Below are 19,592 nucleotides of genomic sequence, written 5' to 3' on the forward strand. Positions count from 1 at the left end.
ATATATTCAGTGGAAATCTGACAAACAGAATAATCCCAAATTAAGATTCACTTTAAGTACATACAGCGCTTTGCAAATAGAGAGCATTCCCCTCAATTCAAGATGTTAGGATTCCCAAAGCAATTCCTACCTTTTATAACAGAAAGGATAGATGTAAAATGACAAACAGTAGAACAGCCAGAGACTCAGTCAAGTCAGAGATGGCCATCAAAGTCATACTTAAACTTAAAAGTTCTATTGCAGCAAAATCCAAAGCAAGAGAAGTCTCCTAGACTGGCAGTCCAGCCCCGAAATTCATATAGAAAACCAGGTTACAAATATATTGCCTTAGGGATTCCCTGGTGGTCCAGTGGATAGGAGTCTACACTTCCACTGTATGGGGTACGGGTTTAGTCCCTGGTTGGGAAATTAAGTTCCTGCATACTGCATGGCGAGGCCATTCAAACAAAAAAAAAAGAAAGAAAGTAAAAACAAATAGATGACCTTAAAAAGGGTGGGGGTAGTAAAAATGAATATCCATCCACTGTCCACTTCTAACTGTCTCCCTAGGAGTGATAACAGCGATGCAGTGAGCTAGCTACAAGCTCTGACCAAGTCCCTTTAATGAACAACAATGTTCTTTTTAGACAGTTAGTTTGAGTCAGGCATAGTCAAGGAACGATTTTTCATATACAAAGCTAATTATAGTCAATGTAAGAATGGAGGTATTGTCTTTATTCTGACTACATCCCTTAACCCCTCCACCAAAAAAAATTCGCACTTAAGAAGATAAAACCTAATTTTTTAAAGTTTTTTAAAAAGTTACATTTAATTAGCATCTTTTCTAAGACCTTAGGGTTTCTATTCTTATCATGGATTGCACTGAAGCTTTAATTATATGACTGAAATTTTTCACTCCAAATATAAACTACAGGGAGCCCTTAATTAAAAGCCAGCCCTCATTTACTCTAAGACATATAGATGTTTTTCAAAATTAACTTTCACTAAACTGGAACACTTGCTTTCAGCTATAAAATTCAGTGACTGATACTCCCAGCATGCAAGAAACCTAGGCAGGAATTCTCACTGACCCCTATAAACTTATTTACACTCTTACTAGTAGAGTTGTTGTTTACAACTAGTCAGTGTGCTTCCCCCAGTCTCACTAGGTGCACTGTACTTCTTTTATATGTAAGTAACTTAATTAACTACTATATAAAATAATGCAGTGAATAAGATGAGTTTCTATTTTTGTGAAAATTAAGTTGAATGCTTTAGAAAGAGTTCACAGAAAGTCACGCTGCATGGGAGAAAAAAACCTTGTACATGTGTATTGTGGGCCAGATAACCAGAAGACTTGGAGATGTGGGAAGAAATAAATAAAAGGTTTAGAAAGCCACATTCACTGTTCTTCAATCCACTACAGGGACCCAAAGCAGAAATTGGAGAGGATCAATTATGGGGCAATTAATATTTTCAACATTAAGAATCACAAAGTGATTGCGGCACATACACAAAGAAAAATTGTTGGTCCAACATCAAAAGATTAGGAACTGAATGTTTATGCACTAAATAAAAATTAAGATAGATAATTTCTGATTACCTTCTCTACCAAGTTTTTAGAAAACCAATCATCCCTCCTCATCATAAGAAAATATAGAAATTTCTACTGTACTATATGCCAGCTGGAATCTACTATTAGGAACTCAGAATAAGGCAAAGAAAGGATAGTTTTAATGAAAAGTGAATTCAGAATTGGCCAAAATTTTTAGTTTATTATTTTTCTCGTTCTACATGGAATAGTTTTTTAAAACTAAGTCATAAATGTTTTTATGAAAGCCTTTTTCAAACAGATACATAAAACAATCCTGCCAAGTTCATAAAAATTTAAAGTCTTCTACAAGTTATGCAAATTTTGCTTTGATTACCTGTATGTCCTCTGAGCCAGAGCTTCTGCACACACCTGCCAGGCATCTGGGGAAATCTTTAACTGTTCAAAATAGGCCAAGGCCTGTGTAATTGCAAAGCAGAATATGCATTTGGAACAGTCAATCTCAATTCTCTGCCAAAACTCAACAAAGTTTACTGAGAGTAGCAAACCAACTACAGTGACTTAAAAAAACAGCTAAACATTGAATTCAGGCTTCTGAGTAGGTGCAACTGAATGATTACTCCTAGGAAATAGGTGAAGTAGAAAACAAATTCCATCAGTTGGATACTTCTAACTTGTTTCCTTATGGGAAAGGAGACAACACAAAAATGCCCTGCAGACCTCACTGGGTTATTAGAAGAATCAAGAGAAAACACTCCAGTGCTCTGTCAAGTGCTAAACTCCTGAGGTACATGCAATTTTAAAATGGGATATAAAGAATACTTTTCCTATTTAATATCAAACATGCTATTAAAGAAGTGACTACCTATAAAGGATGAAACATATTCTGTATTATCATTTGATCTACCATTTAACAGAAAAAGAGAATTATTTCCATTTTTCAACTGCATCAGTAAGTTTCCTAAATGGTGAGATTAAAATCAGAGTTCAACTGCTTGATATGAATTTTAGGGAAGTACCAAATAACTGAAAAAGTCAAAGCTTTTAGGGAATGCATTTCTCATCCCTGTATTCATGAATTCTGGGTCTTGTTACAGGAGCAAGTATCCTCTAGAACAGATGCAGCACCAAGTCCACAGCCTATCTACCACTGTTGGGAAAACAGGGGTGACTCATATTCTTCCATTTGTATGCTGCAATGGAGATCAATGACAGATGCCAGTTTCACATATGACAACAAACAGTAATCTCAGTAACTTGCAAAAAATCTCTCAGTCAAGAAAATAACACATAATCTCTAGAAACACTGCTAAATGAGTCTGAAGCAATTAAGCACATACCTTGAAATGAGTTGAGGAATCTAATTTCAATTAGCCAATATATATATATTTTTAAATGTGGTTTGTGCCTCATCAATGTTGTGAAAACAATTTTATCAGTCTTGATCAGCAATTTAAAAAGTGAAACAGAACAGAGATATTAGAGTGCACTGCACCTAGCAAGAATAACTATTATTTTGTATGACTTGTTTTACTTATGTGTGTAAATGTCATATATTCATGTGTGCACATACATACATATACATACACATATACTGGGTCACGATATAAAATTATTTTTTCCTTTGGGTGAGAGGTTAAAAAAAATAAGTTAGAGTCCTTGAGCCACAGTGAAAGATCTCACACAACTCAACAAAAGATTCTGCTTGCCACAACTTAGACCCGAGGCAGCCAAATAAATGAGTAAATATTCTTATTTATTTTATAAATATATGTATATTTTAAAACCTGCAATAATAATGGAAAACTACTGAAATGGCAGTCCACTCCTGTATCTTTGCCTGGAAAGTGTCACTTCAAGTGTCACTATTTTTTTTAGTGATAATAACTTGAAAATTTTCAGTTTTAACTATTCTTTGCACTCTGAATCCACGTGATACTAGCATTTAAACAACAACAACAACACTATAGTAATGATGAACAAGTCAGTTTTCATCACCCAGTTCTGCTATCTCACACCTTTCTAATGCTCTACTGTCTCTAAGTGGCAACAGAGTCAGTTCAGTTACTTAGTGCCCAGGTAGAAAACAGAGAACTATAGACAGACAACTGGGAATCAGGGTTGGCAATCATTTATCTTATTACAAAACTGAATTAAGTCCCTACTACTCCTCAATTCCAGGATCAGGACTATCAGAACTTACTTTTCCTTACAATTCCTTATTTTTCATTCTAATTATTACTCGGATTGGCTTAATGGAGTATCAATTAGGGCTGGATCTGGATGTGTAACATATGCCTATGACTGATAGAACCCATTTTTATTGCTGAAAAACCTAACTTCTATAATATTAAAACCACTGTTAATGTACTAGTTTTACTTTCTGAAAAAGAAAATCATAACACATTAAAAAAAAAAGTTCTGATGGTGGAATTTTATTATAAAACAAACGATTTCAAAAAAGGAACATAAAAAATAACAGAGAAGCTTATTTAATAACTAAACTAATAGTCAAAAGCTATGTAACACCAAGCTAAATGAAAGGTACAGATTTATTATGCTTCAACTATGTTCATGACTAAGGGTTTGAAGGTAGGTAGCTAAAGCTCCTCTGAAAAGAAAAATTTGTCCATATACATAAGACACAGACTTTTAATGACTTTTCATGTCCTAACCGGTTTGATAGGTATCTTGTAATTAGCTATTTAAATCTCAATTCTTGTCATTCACCTCTATCTGGAAGGCTGGTTACTTCTTTTAACAGCAGAGAAGTACACAGTACACAGTACTATCCTGGAAATCCCTGCAGATTTTTTTTTACTATTTAAAAAAATTTCTGTAAAATTGTTGACTTTTATATTTTGTAATATGTTTCATATTTTATATTTTGTAAATTGTTAACTTCATTTAGCTCACTTATAAAAAAATATCTTTTGCTACGAGAGCAGAAAGTAAATGACTCTTCATCCATTTACCTTATACTTCAACCCACCCACCCATCTTTAAAAAACTTCATTACAGGCTTGTTCTTTAGATTCTTCTTTTATCATTCAGCCATGATTACAAGTGTATGCTACAATATGTTTAATTGTTTATACTTACCCAAATATCCCAGTACCTCATAATGGATTCTTTGTCATGTAATCATTTTATGTAACCTGAGACATGGTATATAATACCTGCTTATTTACATGTCTGCCTGATTGAAGTAACAATATTGTTAACTACCACTAACATGAGGGTTAAACAACTTGTTTAGACTAAACTAAATCAAGCAATGGAAAAACATCATATGTACGCCTGCTATTCTAGCAAAGTCCCTTGAACAATACTTTGCATTATAACTTTCAAATAATTATAATGATGTGACATAAAGACTTGCCTTAAATTACAAGAGATTTTAATACTGTTGTTAAACCAACTACAGAGAAAATAGGTCACAATCATTCACTGTTTCTGTATTCAGAATATAGTGAAATACCTCAGATTTGTTTCTCTGTTCATTTCCATCCAAATTAAACCTTCATCAGATGCGTATTTTTGATTCAAGCCCTCTAATGAAAATGTTTATGTAACATGATTTAAAAAATGATTAAGCAGACATGACTTACCCTTTGTCTGAAGTCTGAATCAGCGTTTGGATTTAGACCTAGGAGAGCCTGTTCATCCATTCCCGCTGCTATACTTGGAGTCTTCTGATTACAATAGGCGTGCCCTCTAATCCCACAGAAGAATCCACAAACATCTGTACACACACACACAGTTGGAAGAAAAAAACACTTGATAAGCAAAATAGATGCTTATCCTGAATACCATTACAAGCAGATAACATTATAGGAAGACGTTTAGAAGTTCAAAGAACTTCCTTTGAAACAATCCAATTACAAGTATAGGAGCCTGTCTCAGAAGAGTGGGTCTGCTAAATAGTCCACGAATGTGTAATTTCTAAGGTATGCCACTAAGGTTCTCAAATTCCTTTTCTTCAAGATCATCAATAAAGTATAGAAAGTATTTTTACTTGAAATAGTAATTTCAATTTCTAAATAGTAAATTTCTAATTTACGTTGTTACTATCTCCAATAAAGTGCAACTGTGCAACCACATTATGTTCAAAAAGAAATACAAATTCAGATTATGTTGCTGTCGATTTAACACTGACTGCTCTTATTTAAGAACTTTTTTTAGTCTCTGGAAAGCACTGCACTTTCCCCACAATTCAGAGTCTAACATTTTTGAGTAAGAACATGATCAGCCCCAAAGGCAACTTGGTTTCTGATAAAATGTGTATTTATTTGCAGAAATAAAGAACAAGCTCTACCTGAGGTAAGGAGGCCTGGTCTTACTACTCTTAAAAGGCAAGAACCTGGGGGTGGGGGGCGCAGGGGGTGATGAGGAAGGGGGCCACAGCCTTTCATGGGAATGGTGAGGCCAGGATTGGATCCAGGTTAGAAGATTCTTACAACAACATGCTTTTCTGTCTCCCCCTGGTTCTGCCCAATAAGTCAGAATGTGTTCTGAGAGCCTTGGAGAAGAAAGCTCAGCTGCTTCTCCTATAGTTAAGGTCATACTAAAAGATTACATCAAGGTAGTGTAACTCCCTACTGCCCTCAGGATTAAGATCCACTTTTCAATGACTGTAACCATTCTGTACTCTAACCATGCAGGACAAGCGGTAGTCTACCTTTCATCTTTGCACGCATTGCTCCTTACTTGGTTAACCCCTGCTTGTCCTTCAGAACTCAGCTTAGAAGTCACTTCTTTCAAGAACGCTTCTTTGACCCCTACTGTTCAACTCTCCCAAACTGGATGAGATGCCCCTCCAAGTGCTGATAGGTTGTCACTGTCTGCTTTCTACTTTTCTCTCGTTAACCTTAAATGGAAGGAGTGACTGAATATTTGTCACTATGTTCCTAGGACATAATATAACATAGATTTTGGATTCACAAATATTTGGATTGGCATTCTAATCTTACTTTCAAACTGGGGCCACGTGGACAACTACAAAAACTGAGAGAGCCCTTTCTGTGAAATAGGAAAAAAAAGAGCACCTGCCTCATAAAGCAGTAAAGACTTCAATGAGACAAGGTATGTAAAGCATGACCGGCACATAGTGGGCCCACAATTCATAATTCATCGTATCACACTAGAAAACTGGCATTTTGAACAGATGGAAAATCAAAGGCATTGTTAAAAATTTGATGACCATTCCCTTGAAAAATGCACACACACAAAAGACTATCTGAACTTCTATGAATCCCAGATCGAGAAATTCTGTAAAAGATTTCTTGAATATGGCATGGCTTTAGGGAAAATTTCATAAACTTGGTCACTTTGATTCTATCAAGGGAAACAGCAAGCGGTACTAAGGAAAAAACATTGCAAATAAAATCTAAGGAAACAAACTTGTTACAGTTGTCAGTAGAGAAAGAATCTCTCACGGAGAAGGCACTTGGATAATAACAAGCAATGGTAAATCACCTACATGTACGCAAAAAAACCTGAAAAGTTATAACCTGTGCAAAAACGTGACAATTTTCCTAGCAAAAGGTTATGCATGAACACATATCTAACATGGTATAGCGGTGCAGGCTTAAACATTTGTTACAATAAGATAAACCCTTCAATTACTCATCTAGCAAATGTTCTGGGGGAAGGCAAGCAAAATACTTAAAATATTAAGCCCTAACTTTACTATGGATACCCATGAAATCAAGAATCAAACAATCTGGAAAAATTCCACTACACCTACTGAACACTGTTCTTCAGTTCCAAGGCTGAATCTTTTCAGCCTTATACCACCACGCTGACAAGTCGCTTTAATCAAACGTAACTTCCCCCAGTAACACTAATTAGCACTTTCAAAAAGTAATTTTTTTTTCCTGGTTATAAGGAAACATCATGTTTCTCTACTCTTGCAGAATTGTGAGGAAGGGAAGAGCAAAAATGGCGTGTCCGTGCTGGCAAATTACTACAGAGAAATAATACTTTTTTTCTTTTTTGTCCTGGGACGGGGTGGGGGTGGGGATCAAGTTTGAGATCTCTGCAGTTGAAACTGCTGAGATACGCTACAACTATTACAAATGGGCTTAGCCACTTTTACTATGTGGGGGCCACAGGCGATGGGGACCCTCCGCCGGCCTTGCCCCTTTTCTTCCCCCTGGATCCCTCCCCTAAAAGAAGCCTCGTGGCAATTGGAGTGATGAAACACCGGGCAATGAGCGGCCACGCACAGGGGACGCAGTCCGCCGCAGCTCATACTACCCCGACCCAGGCAGCCCAGCCTCCGGGCGCACCGCCATGGAGAGCCCCCGGCCCGCACCCTCTCCAGCATGGGGGCTTCCAGGGCCAGTCTTCCCGGCCAACTTCCCCGCAGCCTCGCGTGAACCGAACTGGGTCCGAGTCCCGCCCCAAGCCCCGAGTCACCTTCCCTATCACTCCATCCCGCCTGCCCGCCTGCACTCCCGAGGGCCGGTCAGTGGAGCCGCGCCGCAAGCAGGGAGCGAGAAGAGCGGCCCTCGTCCTCGTCACCGTCGTCCTCCGCCACGGCCGCGGCGCTAACGCTGGAGACGGAGCTGGCCGGGGCCGCAAGCCTCTCGCTGCTCTGCGTCTCCTGGCGCCTTTTCTTGCGTGGCGCCGGGCAGGCAAGCTAGCAAGCTGGCGGGCGGGGTTGGCGCCCCAGGAAGGATAAGAGAGTGAGGGCCGGCTAACGCCGCCACGGCCGTCGCCGCTGAGTCAGCGCGAAGCGCGCTCCCCGCGTCGGTGCCGCGCGGACCAAAGCCAGCAGCCTCATGGAGAAGGCTGAAGACGGCCCTAGGGCCCGGACCGGGAGCCTACGACTCCCAGCATGCAATGTGTAGGCGACGCTTCCGGGCGACGGTACGCACACGCGCACCGGGCGGTCGCCGGGAGGCGTGGTCGCCGGGGCCTCTGGTGCATGCCGGGATGGGGCTCCGGCCGAAAATTTTCGCGGCCGTGAAGCCTGGTGCGGCGTCTGCGCCGGGGCGAAGATCCGTAACCATCCCCCCACACCCCCAAACCAGGCCTGGTTTGCTTAGCATATTACTTAAAGACTTGGGGAGGTAGTTGGTAGGTTAGAGAACCGAGTCCCGGAGAGCCGCCTGTCGTGGTCCAAACCACGTGTGAGTCAGTTGTTTAATTTCTCTTTTATGATCCCACAAGTTCCCCAGCGCTGAAAATTTTTTGTCAGTTTAAAGGTACCAGTATTTTTGTCATTCGTGAAAAGATACTGTTTACTTCGTGTGATACTGTTACTTGGTTTATTCATTCACTGATTAGTTTAAAATACTGAATAGAGATAGTACAGGCTCAAGCTGCGTACGTAGATTTGGATCCCAGCTCGCCCCAACCCGTTACCCCGCTCACTTATTGTTAACTTCAGTTTCAGGCACGTTACATAATCTTATCTGTGCTTCAGTACGATTTGACTTTTCTCGCTCAGTAGTGTCCAACTCTTCACCCCCATGGACTGTAGCCCACCAGGCTTCTCTGTCCGTAAGATTTTCCAGACAAGAATACTGGAGTAGGTTTCCATTCCATATTCCAGGGGATCTTCCCCGCCCAGGGGCAGAATCCGCCTCTCCTGCATTGGCAGGCGGATTCTTTACCACTCAGCCACCTGGGATGCCCCTGTTTGCTGCTAAGTCACTTCAGTCGTGTCCGACTCTGTGCGACCCCAGAGATGGCAGCCCACCAGGTTCCCCCGTCCTTGGGATTCTCTAGGTTGCCATTTACTTCTCCAGTGCATGAAAGTGAAAGGTGAAAGTGAAGTCGCTCAGTCCTGTCCGACTCTTAGCGACCTCATGGAGGCTCCTCCGTCCATAGGATTTTCCAGGCAAGAGTACTGGAGAGCGGTGCCATTGCCCCTGTTAACTCATCAGTAAAACGGTGTATGCTAATAGTACCTACCTCAAAGGCTTGTTGTGAGAATTGAGTTAATACTTATGTTTGACATACAGTAAGTGCTCTGTATTTAGGTTTCATTTCTGATTGTTAAATATGTACTGAATATAGACTAGGTTACCCTCAGTGGGACTACCATGAAAAAGAAAACCTGGGAGAAGGGAATGGACAGAAAAGTAGAATAAAATTAATGTTGACTATGCCAAAGCCTTTGACTGTGTGGATCACAATAAACGGTGGAAAATTCTGAAAGAGATGGGAATACCAGACCACCTGACCTGCCTCTTGAGAAATCTGTATGCAGGTCAGGAAGCAACAGTTAGAACTGGACATGGAACAACAGACTGGTTCCAAATAGGGAAAGGAGTACATCAAGGCTGTATATTGTCACTCTGCTTATTTAACTTCTGTGCAGAGTACATCATGAGAAACGCTGGGCTGGAAGAAACACAAGCTGGAATCAAGATTGCCAGGAGAAATATCAATCAGCTCAGATATGCAGATGACACCACCCTTATGGCAGAAAGTGAAGAGGAACTAAAAAGCCTCTTGATGAAAGTGAAAGAGGAGAGTGAAAAAGTTGGCTTAAAGCTCAGCATTCAGAAAACGAAGATCATGGCATCTGGTCCCATCACTTCATGGGAAATAGATGGGGAAACAGTGGAAACAGTGTCAGACTTTATTTTTTTGGGCTCCAAAAATCACTGCAGATGGTGACTGCAGCCATGAAATTAAAAGACACTTACTCCTTGGAAGAAAAGTTATGACCAACCTAGATAAAATATTCAAAAGCAGAGACATTACTTTGCCGACTAAGGTCTGTCTAGTCAAGGCTATGGTTTTTCCAGTAGTCATGTATGGATGTGAGAGTTGGACTATAAAGAAAACTGAGTGCCAAAGAATTGATGCTTTTTAACTGTGGTGTTGGAGAAGACTCTTGAGAGTCCCTTGGACTGCAAGGAGATCCAACCAGTCCATTCTGAAGGAGATCAGCCCTGGGATTTCTTTGGAAGGAATGATGCTAAAGCTGAAACTCCAGTACTTTGGCCACCTCATGTGAAGAGTTGACTTATTGGAAAAGACTCTGATGCTGGGAGAGATTGGGGGCAGGAGGAGAAGGGCACGACAGAGGATGAGATGGCTGGATGGCATCACGGACTCAATGGACGAGTCTGAGTGAACTCTGGGAGTTGGTGATGGACAGGGAGGCCTGGTGTGCTGCGATTCATGGGGTCGCAAAGAGTCGGACACGACTGAGCGACTAAACTGAACTGAACTGAACCATATAACGGCTACATTTATTTTGTGACCTGCCCCGTGCAAAACACTGCACCAAGCGTTTTATATATAAAGTATCTTGAGTCACTTTTGCATCACATTTATAATTGTTCAAAATGTCAGGCTAGGATTCCTGTTCTATTTCAGTGTATCCTGGTGCCTAGTACCACCCTGTAGTTACAATTCAATAAGTGAATCATTGCATGGATTCTTACATTAGCTGTGTGGGTCAACCACTCATTATGGAAGTTCAGTACTAATCCTGGTCCAAGTGGCTCCAAAGCCTATATTGTGTTCAGTATATTCCACTGTATCATCCTAAAGAACTTCAAGAATAGCAAGAAGAGATAAAGCCTTCCTCAGTGATCAATGCAAAGAAATAGAGGAAAACAACAGAATGGGAAAGACTAGAGATCTCTTCAAGAAAATTAGAGATACCAAGGGAACATTTCATGCAAAGATGGGCTCAATCAAGGAGAGAAATGGTATGGACCTAACAGAAGCAGAAGATGTTAAGAAGAGGTGGCAAGAATACACAGAAGAACTGTACTAAAAGATCTTCATGACCAAGATAATCATGATGGTGTGATCACTCACCTAGAGCCAGATATCCTAGAATGTGAAGTCAAGTGGGCCTTAGAAAGCATCACTATGAACAAAGCTAGTGGAGGTGATGGCATTCCAGTTGAGCTATTTCAAACCCTGAAAGATGATGCTGTGAAAGTGCTGCACTCAATATGCCAGCAGATTTCGAAAACTCAGCAGTGGCCACAGGACTGGAAAAGGTCAGTTTTCATCCCAATCCCAAAGAAAGGCAATGCCAAAGAATGCTCAAACTGCTGCACAATTAACATTCATCTCACACGCTAGTAAAGTAATGCTCAAAATTCTCCAATCCAGGCTTCAACAGCACGTGAACCATGAACTTTCAGATGTTCAAGCTGGGTTTAGAAAAAGCAGAGGAACCAGAGATCAAATTGCCAACATCTGCTGGATCATGGAAAAAGCAAGAGAGTTCCAGAAAAACATCTATTTCTGCTTTATTGACTATGCCATAGCCTTTGACTGTGTGGATCACATCAAACTCTGGAAAATTCTTTTTTTTTTAAATTTAAATTTTAATTTTTGTTTACAATACTGTATTGGTTTTACCATACATTGACATGAATCAGCCACGGGTGTACATGAGTTCCCAATCCTGAACCCCCATGGAAAATTCTTAAAGAGATGGAATACCAGAACACCTGAGCTCTTGAGAAACCTGTATGCAGGTCAGGAAGCAACAGTTAGAACTGGACATGGAACAACAGACTGATTCCAAATAGAGAAAGGAGTCGTCAAGGCTGTATGCTGTCACCTTCTTATTTAACTTATATGCAGAGTACATGATGAGAAACGCTGGGCTGAATGAAGCACAAGCTGGAATCAAGACTGCCAGGAGAAATATCAATATCCTCAGATATGCAGATGACACCACCCTTATGGCAGAAAGTGAAGAAGAACTAAAGAGCCTCTTGATGAAAGTGAAAGAGGAGAGTGAGAAAGTTGGCTTAAAGCTCAACATTCAGAAAACGAAGACCATGGCATCTGGTCCCATCACTTCATGGGAAATAGATGGGGAAACAGTGGAAACAGTGTCAGACTTTATTTTTTGGGGCTCCAAAATCACTGCAGATGGTGACTGCAGCCATGAAATTAAAAGACACTCATTGGAAGAAAAGTTATGACTAAACTAGACAGCATATTAAAAAGCAGAGACATTACTTTATCACAAAGATCCATCTAGTCAAGGGTATGGTTTTTCCAGTAGTCATGTATGGATGTGAGAGTTGGACTATAAAGAAAGCTGAGCAGCAAAGAATTGATGCTTTTGAATTGTGGTGTTGGAGAAGACTATTGAGAGTCTCTTGGACTGCAAGGAGATCCAACCAGTCCATCCTAAAGGAAATCAGTCCTGAATGTTCACTGGAAGGACTGATGTTGAACTTGAAACTCCAATACTTTGGCTACCTGATGCAGAGAACTGACTCATTTGAAAAGACCTTGATGCTGGGAAAGATTGAAGGCAGGAGCAGAAGCGGAGGACAGAAGATGAGATGGTTGGATGGCATCACTGACTCTATGGACGTGAGTTTGAGTAAACTCTGGGAGTTGGTGATGGACATGGAGGCCTGGCATGCTGCAGTCCATAGGGTCACAAAGAGTCAGACACAACTGAGCAACTGAACTGAACATTTTTGAGCATTTATTATGTGCCAGAAACTGTTCTGAGTGTTTAGACATTAATCCTCACAACAACATGCCCATTTTATAGATAAGAAAACAAATGAAAGTTAAGTAGCAGAGTTGGGATTCAAATGCACACAGTCTGACTCTAGAGTCTGTGCTTTCAACCCCTGTCTCTCAAATGAAGGTTCATTAAAGGATGATGACACTGTGGAACTATTGTACTAGTTCTTCCTATAAATAGGCTGAGGCACCTCTCTTATAACAATAAAATATTGTTTTTGTCCCATATTTCCCTTTTCTTACAATTGCCAGAGTACTTGAAAGAAGCATAATAGATAACATTTATATATTGCATTATGGATTATAGTATGTCTCCATATAACTTTTCTAATTTGTTCCTTTTAGGTTGTAGGGATGGAGCAGATATCATCATCATCATCATCATCATCTTTAATTTACAGTTAAGGAAACTGAGGTCTATTTTAAGTAACTTACCCTAAGTCACATGTGGCTTTCCTGATGGCTCAGTGGGTGCAGAATCCACCTGCAATTGGGAGACACAGGAGATTCAGGTTTGATCCCTGGGTTAGGAAGATCAGATCCTCTGGAGGAGGAAACAACAACCTACTGCAGTATTCTTGCCTGAAAAATCCCTTGGACAGAGGAGCCTGGCAGGCTACAGTCCAAAGGGTCACAAAGAGTCAGACGTGACTGAGCGACTAAGCACATGCACACACCTAAGTCGCATAGGTAGTAAATGTATTAGAACCCTAAATTCTTGAATCTAGGCTTCCTGTCTTCAGGATACCATACATTTCTGCCTACACTTAATCCTCCAGTCTCTCACTTTTTGTAATATATTTTCTATCCTCAAATCATTCTACTGAAACTTAAAATTATCCAACCCTGTGACCATTTTTATGAATTTACTTCTATTTTTCCTTTGACTATTTCCTTTCTCCTTGAAATTATCTCCTCTCTTAACTTTGACACTGTGTTATCCTCAAACTCTTTTATTTCATTTTTCTGATGACGCCTCCTACTTTTATGCTCTTACCACATCTTCCCCATGGCTGCCTTCTTAGCTACGTGGCTTTCTGTTTTCTGCCCTTGCTTTCAGTAATTATTTCCACATCTTCAGCACTCATTTCTATGAAGATCTCCCCTTCTCTACTTCTGGTTCTAAGGTTTTGTACTCTCATCTTGTGTTACAAGACACACATCTCAACCAGTACACGAAGTCTAATACATCCAGAAACCAAAGTCGAGATCTTCCCCACAGAATACATCTGACTCCTGATGTGGCCCTTTCTGCCAATGCATCCAGCTCCTCAGCACAACTCAGCGCTCCTGGGATCACTTTTGTTGCTTTCACGTCCAGTGACCCAGTTCAGTTTCAGCATAGCGCTATCACATCTGTCCTTTCTGTTCCTTTCCTTGTTTCCTCTGTCTGATATTAGGCTTTCAAAGCTTCTATGCTGGATTTACTGAAGGAAACTTACCCATTACTTGAAAGTTATCTTCAGGTGGTAAGACTGCAGGTGATTTCTGTTATGTTTCTTGTACCTTTTTTGATTAAAACAATTTTTTTCCCACAGTGAATATGTAGTACGTTCTTAAAAAATTTTTTTTAAACTGACTGTAATAAAAGGGAAAAAAGGAATAGTTTCATTGACTTTGAGAATTTATTGAATGCTATCTCTCTCATGAAGAGACTCTACATTTCAGCAACCAGGTTTATTTAATCATTTCTTTGATGTGCTTTTTTTTTTCATACCTCTCATGTCATTAATATATTTTTGTTTTGTATTAAATTTGTATGGTTGTCTTACTCACCTAGTAGTCAATTCTTGAAGACTGAAAATAAGTTCTTTCTGATTCTGTTTATGGATAACAGCTTCTCAGTATTTGTGACATGTATTGAATTGAACCCAAAATAATATAATGTGAGCTGATAAACACTGAGTTGTGTCTCAAATTTTCTTCATCACAGTGCTTATTAAGCCTAGCGCCATTGTTGCCAAAGCTCATTCGCAATGGGCTTCCTGGCAGAGAAAGAAGTTGGAAAATAGGTCAGGTGAGCTGTCTTTATTGGGTTCTAGTTCAATCATTGGTTTCTTTTATAGGAAGTGGGTGTGATGCAGGAAGCCTGAGGCAGAACAGAGCACTGGGGCATTATTTAGTAAAAGAAATGTTTGCTTTAATCTGCTTTGGATGGTTCCTTAGACTTAATTATAATGACATGTCTCCTCCATATTTCAGTTGATTGCTAAATGTTGTAGATAATTTAAATGGTCAGTATCTGTTAATACTAAGTAGAAATACCAAGGGATTCCTAATTCAGACATTAAAAAAATTCAGCTTCTATTTACCTATTGCAAACTTTAAGTATCTCTCTTTACATACTGTCTGTCCTTATTTTCAGGTTGAGAGGTGGGAACACTTAGGATCCTAAGAGCCATTGAAGGGTACTTCCATACAGGGTTCTTATGACCTGTAGCCCACTGCTCACTTCTCCACCAAAAATGCAACTAAAAAAAGGTAAAAATTCCATTCTTTTGTTTGTATGTTTGTGTATGTAGATTATATTTTTGTCTTGAGCTATAATCTAAAATGTGAAAAGTTAGGCTTAGTTCAGTTCAGTCGCTCAGTCGTGTCCTATCTTTGTGACCCTATGGACTGCAGCACGCCAGGCCTCCCAGTCCATCGCTAACTCCCAGAGTTTACTCAAACTCATGTCCATAGAGTCGGTGATGTCATCCAACCATCTTATCTTCTGTCGTCCCCTTCTCCTCCTGCCTTCAATCTTTCCCAGCATCAGGGTCTTTTCAAATGAGTCAGTTCTTTGCATCAGGTTGCTGAACTATTGGAGTTTCAGTTTCAGCATCAGTCCTTCAGATGAATATTCGGGACTGATTTCCTTTAAGATAGACTGGTTGGATCTCTTTACAGTTCAAGGGACTCTCAAGAAGTCTTCTCTAACACCACAGTTCAAAAGCATCAATTCTTTGGTGCTCAGTTTTCTTTATAGTCCAACTCTCACATCCATACATGACTATTGGAAAAATCATAGCCTTGACTAGATGAACCTTTGTGGTAATGTCTCTGTTTTTAATATGCTATCGAGATTGGTCATAACTTTTCTTCCAAGGAGTGTCTTTTAATTTCATGGCTGCAGTCACCATCTGCAGTGATTTTGGAGCCCAAAAAAATAAAGTCTGTCACTGTTTCCACTGTTTCCCCATCTATTTCCCATGAAGTGATGGGACCAGATGCCATTATCTTCGTTTTCTGAATGTTGAGCTTTAAGCCAACTTTTTCACTCTCCTCTTTCACTTTCATCAATAGGCTCTTTAGTTCTTCTTCACTTTCTGCCATAAGGGTGGTGTCATCTGCATAGCTGAGGTTATTGATATTTCTCCTGGCAGTCTTGATTCCAGCTTGTACTTCATCCAGCCTAGCATTTCTCATGATGTACTCTGCATATAAGTTAAATAAGCAGGTGACAATATACAGCCTTGATGTTCTCCTTTCCCTATTTGGAAACAGCCTGTTGTTCCATGTCTAGTTCTAACTGTTGCTTCCTGACTTGTATACAGATTTCTCAAGAGGTAGGTCAGGTGTTCTGGTATTCCATCTCTTTAAGAATTTTCCAGAGTTTGTTGTGGTCCTCACAGTCAAAGGCTTTTGCTTAGTCAATAAAGCAGAAGTAGATATTTTTCTGGAACTCTCTTGCTTTTTTGATAATCCAGTGGATGTTGGCAATTCGATCTGTGGTTCCTCTGCCTTTTCTAAATCCAGCTTGAACATCTGGAAGTTCATGGTTCATGTGCTGTTGAAGCCTGGCTTGGAGAACTTTGAGCATTACTTTACTAGCGTGTGAGATGAGTGCAATTGTGTGATAGTTTGAGCATTCTTTGGCATTGCCTTTCTTTGGGATTTGGAATGAAAATTGACCTTTTCCAGTCCCGTGGCCACTGCTGAGTTTTCCAAATTTGCTGGCATGTTGAGTGTAGCACTTCCATAGCATCATCTTTCAGATTTGAAATAGCTCAACTGGAATTCCATCACCTCCACTAGCTTTATTTGTAGTGATGCTTCCTAAGGCCCACTTGTTAGGCTATCACCCAACAAAGAAGAATTTGATATTACTACTTTGTATAAGGGGAACTGAATGACCACATATGTACCAGGAAATCACATACTGGTTCAGTTCATTTTTAAAAGACTTATGTAGTGTTCACTCTGTTCCAAGTACCTGTTCTAAGTACTCAGAAACACTGCTAATCCTCATAATAACCCTGTGGGGTTGGTACTGTTACCCATTTCACAGATCAGGAAACTGGGGCACTGAGCATTTAAAGTAAGCTGTCCAGGAATTCCTAGGCATTCAGTGGATAAGACTCCTCACTCTCACTGTGAAGGGCCCAGGTTTGATCCCTGGTTGGGGAACTAGGGTCCTGCATGCTATGCAACACAGCCAAATAAAAAAGTTGTCCAGTGTGATTTTTTTAACTACTGAGTGAGAGCTGGAATTTGAACCCAGGTCATCTGGCTCTATCCAGATGTCTATCCAACCTAGACAGTATATTAAAAAGCAGAGACATTACTTGGCCAACAAAGGTCCATCTAGTCAAAGCTATGGTTTTTCCAGTAATCATGTATGGATGTGAGAGTTGGACTATAAAGAAAACTAAGCGCTGAAGAATTGATGCTTTTGAACTGTGGTGTTGGAGAAGACTCCTGAGAGTCCCTTGGACTGCAAGGAGATCCAACGAGTCCATCCTAAAGAAAATCAGTCCTGAATATTCATTGGATGGACTGATGCTGAAACTGAAACTCCAATATTTGGCCACCTGATGTGAACAACTGACTCACTGGTAAAGATCCTGATGCTGGGAAAGATTGAAGTCAGGAGGAGAAGGGGACGACAGAGGATAAGATGGTTGGATGGAGTCATCAACTGGATGGACGTGAATTTGAGCAAGCTCCAGAAGTTGGTGATGGATAGGGAAGCCTGTAGTGCTGCAGTCCATGGGGTCACAAAGACACTAAGTTGTGTCCAAGTCTTTGCAACCCTACGAACTGTAACTCACCAGGCTCTCTGTCCATGGAATTCTCCAGGCAAGAATACTGGAATGGGTTGCCATTGCCTGCTCCCAGGGATCTTGTACAGGATCTGTACCAAATGCTTCCTGAGTTTGGTTGGATTTAGAAGATAAGGAGTAAATGCCTATGTAGGGTGTATTTCTGTTGTTGTTGTTGTTTAGTCACTAAGTCGTGTCCAACTCTTTTGTGACCCCATAGGCTGGAGCCCACCAGGTTCCTCAATAAGATTTTCCAGGCAAGAATATTGGAGTAAGTTGCCATTTCCTTCTCTAGGGGATGTTCCGGACCCAGGGGTCAAATCCTCACCTCTTGGATGGCAGAAGGATTCTTTACCACTGAGCCACCTGGGAAGCCTATATTTATGTTAACTGGTCTTGTAAAGCTTACCAAAAGATAAGGGAATACAGACACTTTACATGTCTGTAGTCCTTTCATAATTCATAAGTCATTGCCTTTGGTCCTCCTACCAACTCTCTAGTTAGCAGGGCATATGTTTAGTAGTAGTTTCATTACACAGATGGTGAAATGAAGCTCAAAAGGTGAAGTGACTTTTCAAAAATCTCAGATACTAAGCAACAGGATTAGTGCTCTAATCCAGTTCTCCTGACTCCAAATCCAGGGATCTTTCCCCTATATTAAAACCCTTTCCTGTGATCTGAACTTTGCTGTTACCTTGGCAACAGTAGAGAACAATGAGTGCCTGGAAACCATGATACTGCCTTCTCTGTGTGCCACAAAATTAAAAAGTTAACTGAGGTCACCTTAACCACCAGACCCTTTGTTAAATTCCCTTCTTTGTGTGCATCACCTTCACATTTGTTAAGCCTAGTACCCTCGTCACCAGAAACTTGTTTATGGTGGGCTTCGTGGCAGATATATCAGATATGCTTTCTTTTCTGGTCCTGATCCAGTCATTCTGTTTCTTAGTCCCGGGAAGTGGCTATGAAACAGGGAGCCCGTGAGACATGAGACAGCAGTCTGGACTGAGGCCTGTTCCCCACTGGGGCCTCCTGTTCCAACTATGCAGTAGCCATTTCCCTCTCAAACACTCTCCTGAGGTATGACTCTTTGGCAAACATGAAGGGCCTTTCCTTCTCTTGGTTTGAGGCAACAAATTTCAGAATGGGTTAGCTGGGAATAATCCTTACTTCAGAGGAAATAGCCATGACCCTGGGGCTCCCTTTTCATCCAGGTATGAATATGAAGAGTCAGATGTATGATCAGATCCTAAGAAAACTTCAAAGGCTAGGTCATTTAACATTTTGTCAGCAGGTGGCACTTCTCTCCTTACTCACCAAATACAGTCTTTCCCAAAGAGAAATATTGTTTCTATTCCTTTGCTGCTATTGAGTTTCTCAGACTTCTTTAGCTACATCTAAACATTTCTCCTCAGTTCCCTCAGTTTGTAGCAATTTAGTCTATATTATGTTTAGGTTTTAATTTATTTATGCTGTTTCCACAAAGGATTTGAAATTGCTTACAACATACAGTATGCAGTAGTAAAATAGGAAAATGAAAATGTAAA

The 19,592-nt window shown here is 40.3% G+C and overlaps 1 protein-coding gene across 7 annotated transcripts in view; it reads right to left on the reverse strand.

The window, feature by feature from the left end:
- The window catches only part of XPOT (exportin for tRNA), a 175,880-nt gene that overhangs the window by 31,786 nt on the left and 124,502 nt on the right, over positions 1–19,592 (reverse strand). For 2 of the 7 annotated variants that reach the window (XM_069584740.1, XM_069584741.1), the window contains 5 exons: positions 14,795–15,003; positions 14,461–14,597; positions 13,454–13,502; positions 5,143–5,276; positions 1,908–1,990 (listed from right to left, as the gene is read on the reverse strand). In XM_069584740.1, the coding sequence (XP_069440841.1) occupies positions 1,908–1,990; positions 5,143–5,202 (143 nt within the window). In that variant the 5' untranslated portion in view covers positions 5,203–5,276; positions 13,454–13,502; positions 14,461–14,597; positions 14,795–15,003. Of the gene's footprint in view, positions 1–1,907; positions 1,991–5,142; positions 5,277–7,954; positions 8,545–13,453; positions 13,503–14,460; positions 14,598–14,794; positions 15,004–19,592 lie in introns of those variants that run through there. The other 5 variants (XM_069584739.1, XM_069584744.1, XM_069584743.1 and 2 more) reach the window with 3 other exon arrangements.

The sequence above is a fragment of the Ovis canadensis genome, chromosome 3 (assembly GCF_042477335.2).
Source record: "Ovis canadensis isolate MfBH-ARS-UI-01 breed Bighorn chromosome 3, ARS-UI_OviCan_v2, whole genome shotgun sequence".
NCBI lineage: Eukaryota > Metazoa > Chordata > Mammalia > Artiodactyla > Bovidae > Ovis > Ovis canadensis.